At 41.7% G+C, this 10,807-nt stretch overlaps 1 protein-coding gene across 8 annotated transcripts in view; it reads left to right on the top strand.

Annotated features, from left to right (window-relative positions):
* LOC105565819 (leupaxin) overlaps positions 1-10,794 on the top strand; it is a 37,679-nt gene extending 26,885 nt beyond the window's left edge. For 7 of the 8 annotated variants that reach the window (XM_012019334.1, XM_012019328.1, XM_012019329.1 and 4 more), the window contains 8 exons: positions 4,171-4,348; positions 4,971-5,103; positions 5,383-5,584; positions 7,011-7,301; positions 7,394-7,567; positions 8,096-8,326; positions 9,968-10,088; positions 10,166-10,794. In XM_012019334.1, the coding sequence (XP_011874724.1) occupies positions 4,171-4,348; positions 4,971-5,103; positions 5,383-5,584; positions 7,011-7,301; positions 7,394-7,567; positions 8,096-8,326; positions 9,968-10,088; positions 10,166-10,311 (1,476 nt within the window). In that variant the 3' untranslated portion in view covers positions 10,312-10,794. Of the gene's footprint in view, positions 1-4,170; positions 4,349-4,970; positions 5,104-5,382; positions 5,585-7,010; positions 7,302-7,393; positions 7,568-8,095; positions 8,327-8,505; positions 9,090-9,967; positions 10,089-10,165 lie in introns of those variants that run through there. The other variant, XM_012019335.1, reaches the window with a different exon arrangement.
* Positions 10,795-10,807: the final 13 nt, after the last annotated feature.

Raw genomic sequence — 10,807 nt, forward strand, 5'->3', positions numbered from 1 at the left:
AGTTGTTTCCTGTCATCCTCATAAGAATGTAATTCACATTTCACTTTGTAAAGTTTGTCTGCCTTTAATTCATGTCGTGAAACGTCTCTGTCTAGACTCAGAAAGGTACATTTTTTCACATATTTTCTATCAAACGATAATGTTGCTTGAATAAGACAATAATATCATTTAGATCACAGAGAATATATATTTTACTTCAAACAAATATTTTTTGTTTCAGACGAAGATATAATATATATTATTTCAAGTTTAAACAAATGATTTGTTTGGACTATTTCAAATATAAAATTTGTTTAGATACAACAAAATTTATTAAATCCAAAGCAATCGTTTTCTCTGTGTGGAATCGTAAAGTTGCACCCTCTCCATTCCTTCAAATGTTGTTTTTACGGCTTTAATCGACGGAACTCTTTCTATAAATTCGACTAAGAGCTCTAGAAATCTTCGAGGGAAGGGGGGGGCAACCGAAACTGCGCTTATTTTTTCAAATTTTCCAAGGTGGAACCAAGGTCGAACCAGGTTCACAGACGTGTTAAACTGTTTTAGGATTGACGAGTTAGGACAGTTCAAGAATTTCCGACAGCTGTCTCCGCTGCACCTAACAAATCGCCCTCCCATAAATTGCACCCCGTTCACATTACTCTTCTCGGAGCGCGTCGTTACCGCATCGATCTGTCATCAAGTTTGCACTGCGGCCGTCATTCTCGGATGTGACGCGATCCAGTTTCGATACAGTCCGAGACCTATTTTCGCGACGGCCAAGTAGGCGAAATTTTCGGCGAGCTTGTTTCGCGAAACGCACAAGACGTTTCGACGCGCAGATGTTATAATCTTTGATTTAAAAATTACACCGCATAAAATTTCCTATATTATCAGTTTTAAGTGGCAAAAACTTGTGTTTATATCTGTCATGTTTATTTTTCTCTTTTTAATAAAAAGAAGACGACATTACACGAGCAAAACAAAAATAGCAAATATAATATTGTTTATTATCGTTTAATAACGTTTCGATTACATGGAATTTTCATCAGCCGATAAATATTATGTACGTATAATATAATAAAAGTGATTTAAAAATAGAGATAAGATAATCGATAATTAAAAAAAATACGTGTTTTGTTTTTAAGACGGTCAATGATTAATCTACAAAATTAATAAAAAATATATAATCTTTTAATGATTAATTGTCAGATAATTTATTATAAAGTAAAAAGTTATTCCTGATGATAAATTTCTTATCAATCTGACAATGAGATATCTCTGAGCTTTTCTATTTCGACGTTGTTCTTCGCAACGTAGATCAACGCGCAATTGCACGACATGATGCTAAATAACGTCTCGGGTGTTATGTCGAGTTATGTCGACAGTGGCAATAACCATTTCCTACTGTTCGTGTGCTAAATCCTACCGGCTCGACGAAGGTCGCGCGGACTGCACGAGCTTTCCCTTTGACGTGCGAATTTAGCCCGCACGCGCCAGTACGCGATTCCAGAACGCGATTCGCGACGCATCCGCATCTACTGGTGCACCCCGTTGCATAAACGCCGCCGAATGTGGTAACAACGCGAGCACGTGACCGCGACGGATCGGAGCACCGCAGATGCTGAACGCGCGCGTGTATCTCCAACAAGCACCGCTTCACTCGCGAGACGAAGCCAGCGGAAAGTTTCGAAGGAATCGACACAATTTTTTATTGCAAATGACGTGTATAATAAATTGTTTCTTCTTAGTAAATTGGTTATTCTTGCTTAATAGATGTCCAAGTGGAACAAAAAGTCATTTAAAAGTCGAGTCGACACGAAAAAGTTAATCGTTTCTAGGAAATCAAATTATAATTAACGCTTTTGATGAAACGCAGTTTCACTTTTTTATATTTATATTTTCGCCGAGATAACACACCGATCATTTCGCTCGTGCATGCGAAATGATTAAAATAACAGTTGAAGAATACAAATCTTAAAATAGTGAACTGCACTTTATCAAACAAATCACATTCTTGTCACGTTAGTATCAGTTTTATAAAAAAGACATTTTGTATCCATTATTAATATATTTAAGTTCTCCGTTACGAATATCGTAAATAATCCACTTGTTTAAATTATCGCGAACCCGTGTCAAACAGTCCAAGCAGAACAGAAAATCAAAATGTTAATTTGACTTCACGTTGATCAAATTTACGTCGCATTCTGGTCACGATGGGATTAATATGACGTCAAATTGACATTATTTTGTCTTTTCTGTTCTCCTTGGGAGCATCTCCAAATTTCAAAATCATAATTTAATCAATTTTCTACCACGATTCATATATGACTTTTGACAATCGTTGTGTGCCACGAATTTTGATGTAACGTCGACTTCGCTGTGACTTCTTGTTTCCGCGGCGACATCGCGAGAAGACACGTGGAAAACGTTAATTTTTACTACGAGAAACAAACGGTAAAGAAAACATTCTACCGATAACTTGGCAAATTATGCGTCTCGCGTGCGTGAAATAGTGTAAAGATCGTACGAGGGATCCCTGCGGATGCTGCGTCGCGTTAATAATGATGTCGCCGCCGAAATTTCCACGCTAAGCGCCGATACGTCTTGCTAGCGTGTTTCTGTTGGCTTACCGCGGATATATTTTTAGGCCGACAACTCAGCGTTTAACCCAGTTTCCGTCCAGCAGGATGACGCGCCGTGATATTGCTCTATTGCAAAAAAAAAAGAAATACAGTTGCGCGGGAGTATATCTCGTTGTCCTTGTTCGCAGAAACTCAGCTGTAATTATTTTTGGATTAATTATTTTGGTTATTTGAAAGCTCGCAATTTATTCGGTATGCAAAAATCCCGAAACTTGTTTCAATATTACGATACGGTCTTACGATAATTGTAAAAGGTATGTCGAAATATGAACGTAAGCGCGACAGTTGCGATAAACGCGTTGAAAGAAGCTAAAGAAACCAATTTTACGTACTTCGAATATAAACTCGACAATTAAGTTTTCAGCACACCGACGATAATAGATGTCTATTAATGTCCTGCGGTTTAAACAGAGAGGAGAATAACCGGCGTAAAGTGGCGATTTGGTTTTATGCAGGGGGGATTCGGGGACCAACCACAATTGCGCTACTTTCGTTACGCATCATTTGCGAGTCCGGTTCAAAGACTCGTAATAGCTCCAATTTATCGTTACGGATGGTTGCCGTTCGCATTTGGCCATCGATTAGCCTGACGTCAAGCATCAAATTTAATTTCGGTAAACAAGTCGGAGCGGCTTCTCGCGAGTTGCCAATTTTGTAATTTGAATATCTTTGATTTGCTTATTAAAACATATCTTTAACGTTGACGTTACGAACATTAACGTCGACAGATGTGGACAAACGTTACGTACAAAATGTTTAACATCATTAAAAATAAAACTCATTTTGCATAATGACACGAGTTTATATAAATATTATAAATTGCATTCATATATTGTTGCATATGACACGTTAAGGATTTCCTTATGTTTTCCAATGAATCTGATTTAATATTATTATCAAACATCTATCATGTGAGCAGAAGGAACACGTGATTGCGATTGTATTTTTAGGATATTTACCCTCGCGACTAAAAGCGATCTAAAATTGACTCTGTCGGGACTAAAAACGCATGTCCTGAACGACGATGTTCCACACGCGCCGCATAATGATTCTAGTGACATCATGTTTCTAAATAATAATGGCACTTTGCGGAAACTTGGCAGACTATTGCTTTTTGTCGATTAACAAGCCAAGAGCACTTGGGTGAACGCAGAAAGTCGTTCGAGTCGTCCCCATTCGAACGCTGTCCATTCATTCAAAGAAATCCTCCTAATTGTTTCATTAATGCTTCTAACAACTTTCGACACTTCTCGATATTGAAAGCCGTAATTTAAACTGGTAGTTAACTCTATATCATTTTAGGGCTTTATACTCAAAATCGCGTGGTCAACAATAAACACCAAATTAATACAAATAACTGCTTTAAGACGTGAACTTCTTATGAAAAAAAATTATCAATGAAATATTACATGATTTTTTCAAGGCAATTTCTTTCGTTATAAAATTGACAGAAGGATCAGTGTCTTTGATGGACGCATTTACATGATACGAACGAGCTCGAAACCGTTAATCGCTTCATCGCGGCTTTTTCCAAATGTTGTTGTAGCCGACTTATCAGAACCGCGAGGCGATAGAGGAAACCATGGGTAAAACTGGAGGCGCGTCTTACACCCAGGCCAGCACCGGGAGCAAGATGCCTTCCCTCAATAACAATCTTTCCGAGCTGGACACCCTCCTGCAAGACCTGAGCAACGCGCGTTACAATGCCCACTACCAAGAACGAGGTTGACTATTATTTAAACTCTTAACCCTTTCCCGAACGGTCAATTTCATTTTTCGACGGGCAAGGCTCCGGACAATTCCTTGCACGTCATATCTCTCTGTAAAAGCAAATCACACGCGGTGTAAAATATAAAAAGTTTTCTTCACAGAATCTCTTACAAACGCGAGTAAAGGCCGAATCAGACTAGCAATTGTCGGCGCGGATTGGATTGGCGATTATCTTCTAGCCAGTGAGAGCAAAGCAACCAGCGATTTAATCGGCTTTTATTGGCTAGAGGACAATCGTCAATCATCAATCCCAATCCAATCCGTGTCGGCAATTGCTAGTGTGATTCGGTTTTAAGACCGACGATATCTTGTCTTCCAATCAAGTTTTATTCGGTACAATGCAAAGTTTTAGCTCGCAATTTTATAAAAAAAATAAATTAATCGAAGGTCGTTTACTAAGAAGAGGATCAATAAAAATTGTTGAATAAAAACCTTTAGATTTGCAAAAAACGAATCCATAAGAAATCATTTTGGTAACGTGCTGTTTTTTTTCCACGTATTGTCAAGCCTTTCGGGAAAGGTCAAAGGCAGTTTCACATGATCGGTTTATCGCACAGAGTTGCTCGATGATTGTAGACAACCGCGCGTCCACGACAGGAGTGAACGGGGGTGCGACCAGCCCCATGCTCCGTTCTCCAAGTAGCATGTCAGCCTCTCGACCCACTGTCGACTCGTTGCTCGAGGAGCTAAGCACCGCAGTGCCTAATGGGTGAGCTTTCTGTGTGCGAAGTTGCAAATTAATCCCAAAACAACGCAAGAGCTGCATATTGAGCAGGCTGCTTTTAAACATCGGGCTCTCGCAATTAATAATTTCGTGATTGAGTTGATTATTGTAATCCCGACGAGTTCAGACTTGGACAGTTGTCGCCCGACCGCCGCGACACCGTAGAATATCGAACTCGCCGGCGATTAACGGGGGTCTCACGGTCTCCAAGACAATTCGCGAGCTCGGTAAAACTGTTGTCCCTTTCTCCCCCTCTTCGAGCAGAGATTACCCCGCCGACGGAAAGGTGAGAGTCACCATACAAGAGACGTCTACAGAAATACAGCCGGTCTACGACGGCTATCCCTCCAGTCAGCATGGCTCGCTGAGTCGAACCGAGGTTCACAGGAGTTACCCTAACGGTCATACCGCGAGTAATGCTACCAAGGAGCTGGACGACTTAATGGCTTCGCTTTCCGAATTTAAGGTATCCATCCATCCATAACGTAATCATGTAATTGCGATGCGTAACGCGACCCTTACGGAGCGGCTGGTATCTCAATACTTCATTTTGCAGAAATGAAACGTAATAATTTCAGTTAACTAATTGTAAGAGGAAGACGTACGAATTGAGACCAATTGTTCGAACGTTTAAAATATAATTGCGAATGTATTGAAAAAAATGTTATAAAGAACGCCGTTCCAAAAGGGTCTAATATAAATAAATAGCTCTTTCGGTGTCCACGTCGGCTTTCAGCCCTTATACTCAAATGCTACCAATGAGCATAAAATCGGCAAATAAATCAAAGAAATCCTAGAGTTTGTTGCTGGCTGGAAGCCGAATGGACTCTTTCACGCATTTTTATGTTTAATCTCGTGTCCGAAAGAGTTGTGTTGCTTCTCGTCTGCATTGTGTATATAACTGGGTCTGAAAGTAACGTTCAAACATCTAGAAGATCTGTCTACCGTTCCAAGATGTACCATTAAACTTGGAGGTATACCATTGTCCCTCTCGTAAGTTTTCCACTCCTCCGTACGCGGATCCACACGTAGCTGTCAAGAAAACAGGGTACAGGCTGTCCCACCTATCCCTGAACGTTCGCCGCTTTGATTTACCGCGGAATCGGAAAACACCGAGGCGTTAGATCCACTCCTGCCCATTCTTGGCTCCCCGCGTTACGAAAATAACCACCTCGCTACCACCGTGGGTCCGGGGACTACCTCTTACCGTGGTCGCACTAGATATTCCTTCCCGACCGATCTCCCCCGTTTCCCGCGGCCGCGAAAGAAGGGGGACCAAGAAGACGAGGCCACGGAGAGGTGGGGCACCCGCGCGTTGGTGCGATCCGCTGAGATACCCGGGGCTTTCGACCAGTCTGCAAGCTCGCCTGCGGCGATCGACATCTCCTACCTTTAACATCGCCCATCTCGCCCGTGGGTCTTCATTTCTCTTCACTCGACACCTCGCGGACTCGCACCCTTGACATCCCAACCCTTTTCTCTCACCTTGCCCGTCGCGTCAGTCGCGCGATACTCAACCTTGAACAAACTTCGTATCGCGATCCCTCTTCACACTTGGACACACGTACATACAGACTCATAGAATTACGCGGGCAATTGTACATCCTTCTCTTTTCGAGGGTTCAGTGCGACGAGTGTGACTATCTTGACTTTTCGAGAAATTGAGATTATCGGTCTCGAGACTGGGGAAATTCTTTTTACGCTTTAGAATAACGAACAATGGGAGAATAAAGAGGCTACGAGACAAAAAAAAACCTTTCAATTCCTCATCGTCCCATTTTCTCAACTCCATCGGGACCGAAGCGCCCGCGTCGCAATTCAGTCTCAATTTCTCGAATAGAGAGTCGTCACCCGGATTTTTACGCTCGACCCTACGATCCGTGTCTTTGCAGATCAATAGCGGCACCCATCAGCACCAGACGGTGACTGACTCACCGTACGCGAAGCCCAACAAAGCCACCAAGAGTTCGCAGAGCCCTTTGCCCACCGAGGGGACACAGACCCGTGTCCATATCACTGAGACCCACACGACCCATCTCTATCATCCGGGTGAGAGCCAACCTCTCAAGCAGAACCAGTTGGATTCTATGCTCGGCAATCTCCAGGCCGACATGAGCCGCCAAGGAGTCAACACGACCCAGAAGGGATGCTGCAACGCCTGCGAGAAGCCCATCGTGGGCCAGGTAGCCCTCAGCCTCGTCGTGATTCCTGAAAGCTGATTTAATATCTGGCGATCGAATATTCCCTTTAACTTAATAATGTTCTTGCTGCACAGGTGATAACGGCCTTGGGCAAGACGTGGCATCCGGAGCACTTCACATGCACCCACTGCAACCAGGAGTTGGGCACGCGGAATTTCTTCGAAAGGGAGGGCCACCCTTACTGCGAAACAGACTATCATAACTTGTTCTCACCTCGTTGCGCTTACTGCAACGGGCCTATTCTCGATGTAAGGATCGCAGGAGTGTTCTCGGGGCTTTTAAGGGAAAGAGTATAAGGAGTATATTCTGTAAGAAAATTTTTGCGCTATGAACTCAGTAGCTCTGTAGCTCTTCCTCCTTTTTGCTTTTTCTCTCTTGCTCTACATAGCTTATAGAGATACAGTGTTACAGAGCATTTTGACAGAATAAACCTGTAATTTCGTGGATTCTGTCCAAGTGCAAAGACGAAGAATATCTCGTGAAGAGGAAATAATAAAAAGCAAAGTCTTGCAATTTTTGTCATTTAGCATTCATGGAATGTCTGAGAACTTTAATATTCTTAAAATAAATTCAGAACATTTACAATTTGAAGTAACAAACTTCAGTTTAACGGAGCTCTTTTTCCAGATTATAGCTATGCCGATTATGACAGAGAGAAAAACCAAGAGAGGTCAATCAATCATCTCTAGGTTAATCTATACTCTTTTCCTGAATGCCTCAAATGTTTCATCTTGTAAATTCGCTCGTGAATGCGAGAAAACTGGTTTTCCTTCCAGAAATGTGTGACCGCCCTGGAGAAGACTTGGCATACCGAACACTTCTTCTGCGCCCAGTGCGGTAAGCAGTTTGGCGAGGAAGGTTTTCACGAGCGGGACGGCAAGCCCTACTGCCGCGAGGACTATTTCGACATGTTTGCGCCCAAGTGCGGCGGCTGCAACCGCGCTATCATGGAAAATTATATATCTGCGCTCAACAGCCAGTGGCATCCGGACTGCTTCGTCTGCAGAGTAGGTATCGTGTTCGCGAGATTCACCTGTCTCATCACTGAATTTTATTTTCAGCGCAGGCCTCACGAGATCGTCAACATCTCCGTTTCCTTCGCGTGCTATCTTAAAAATCCCCGAAAAATTGCGGAAAAAACGTCGCAAGAAACGCGGCCAGGCGCACTAAACGTTGACAATTACAGGATTGCAAGAAGCCAGTCTCCGGAAAGTCCTTCTACGCGATGGAGGGGCAGCCGGTGTGCCCCAAGTGCGTCGGGGTGGACGACGACGAGGAAGAGGAAGAACAAGAGGCGTAAGGACCGCTCGATCCTGTCGCCTCACGTCGTCGTGCCAATTCCTCACGCCGAATTTCTTTGTCACTATCGTCCAGTTACCCCCCGCACGATATGTTGCCCCCTGTATGCCCTCTGGCTCTATGAATGCGGAGCCACCCCCTACTGATCCCCCGACAGGTGATTTAGCTTGGCGCCGAGGAAGACCGAGAGAGGAGAAATGCCGACTGCGAATCACCGTCTCAATTCCGCATCGCAAAACACACATATACACTTTTCACACGCATCGTATACAACACCCTTTGCATCACAGGGCATACTCTCGGCAAGCACAAGTACGAACTAGCTGCTTTCGTTTTCAAGCTCGCGCCTTGACATTGTGCCGAGCTCTTGACAATGGAAAGAAATTTTGTCGGGCCGCGCGAATTAGTACTGTTTATGAGAAGTAAAAAATAAACCTCTCCTCACCCCACCCCACCCCCAAAAAAAGAAAACAACCCCCAAAACAAAAAGACACACATGACACCAAGAGTCGATTGACTCATCTACATACACAGGGACTCGGAGATGTGCGTCTTGTGGCAACACGGGAAAGAGCCAAGCTGAATTACAGACGACGATGCCCATCGTCACAGATGGATGTTTTCGTTCTTTAGATTCTATAGTAACATCAGATAAATCGAATCGATATTAAAAATTTATCTTGAGGAAAGAAAACGATTAATTTTTCTCGATCAAAATGGTTTCTCTTTGAAAAACTTTCTGAATGATTAAATATGATATCACATGCACGCATGCATATGCGTGTAATTGTGTGTTACAATTATGTATATATAATTGCACCTTATGCATCAAGGAAGTTAAAGCAAATCGGGAAAAAGAAAAATTTAATTCTGCTAATCCTATACATTTTATCATTATGTACTGATAATTACAAAACGTCGCATGTCAAGCTGAAGTTTTTATTCAATGTTGTTCAAACATGAATTTCGCGTTTTATTCAAGACGAGATCTGACCGAAACGAGGGATAATAATATAGAACATAGTGTATACAGGGTGTTTCCAAATTATTTATTTCTTGTAATTTTTAAACTTTTGCAAACATTTTTCTTTCAAAAACTATCATTATGGATTCTGACATGAGAGAAATGATAGTGTTTTATTGAAAACATCCAGTATATTACATAAAATCTCGCATATCTTTTCAACGTTTTTCTCACAGACTGCGATACAAGTATACTCGTCTTTTAAATGAAATAGATTTGTTCTAAAATTTACAGAGATTGCAACATTGTTAAATTTATATTTTCTCGTATGTCAAGCTTTTTTCTATACGTGCTTACAAACACGTCCACGTTATTTATTTTGCAGGATTGCAGACAGAAGTTTCAGGGAGGCTCCTTTTTCGATCATGAGGGATTGCCGTATTGCGAGACACACTATCACGCCAAGAGAGGATCCTTGTGTGCAGGATGCCACAAACCTATTACCGGTGAGTGTGCTAGATTTTTTAAATTTAAGATTTTTAATATGATACTCACACGTCTTTTTGCATTTCACTTCTTGCAGGTCGCTGCATAACAGCAATGTTCCGCAAATTCCATCCCGAGCACTTCGTATGTGCGTTTTGCCTAAAACAGTTGAACAAGGGGACGTTCAAAGAGCAAAACGACAAGCCTTACTGCCATGGCTGCTTTGACAAACTTTTTGGATAAATAATTCATAGTTTTCGAAATTTTTTTTGTAACATAACAAAACGAGAGGCTGTTTCTCTCGGCGATGTTTTATTACTCTTGATGAAATACGTATACGGCGTAAACACTTACTTGCTTTGATTGTCTATATGAAAGTGCGAGAAGAGGACTCACATTGCCTAAAGAGTAGCCTTTTAGAATTTCCATTTTTTTAATATTGACTAACAAATGGTGCATGCAAAAGGAATATCGTAAATAGAATTTTGATTGCTACAGATTACTGAAGAAATTAAAGCATCTTGTCGTCACTTTTTATGGGATCTATGAGATCGCATTTCAAATTTCTTCTTTTAAAGGAAATGAAATTATAAAATTCACGTGCAGTCCAAATCTCATTCTTCGATTAATATCGAGTAAATTTTAATAGAAACATAATTTATGATTATGATCAATCATTTAAAGTTGAATCTAAAAAATATGCGAGATCACACGAATAGTCACGAAATCTCTCTCCTAT

This window comes from Vollenhovia emeryi, unplaced genomic scaffold (assembly GCF_000949405.1).
Source record: "Vollenhovia emeryi isolate VEMERY1.0 unplaced genomic scaffold, V.emery_V1.0 DF939149.1, whole genome shotgun sequence".
NCBI lineage: Eukaryota > Metazoa > Arthropoda > Insecta > Hymenoptera > Formicidae > Vollenhovia > Vollenhovia emeryi.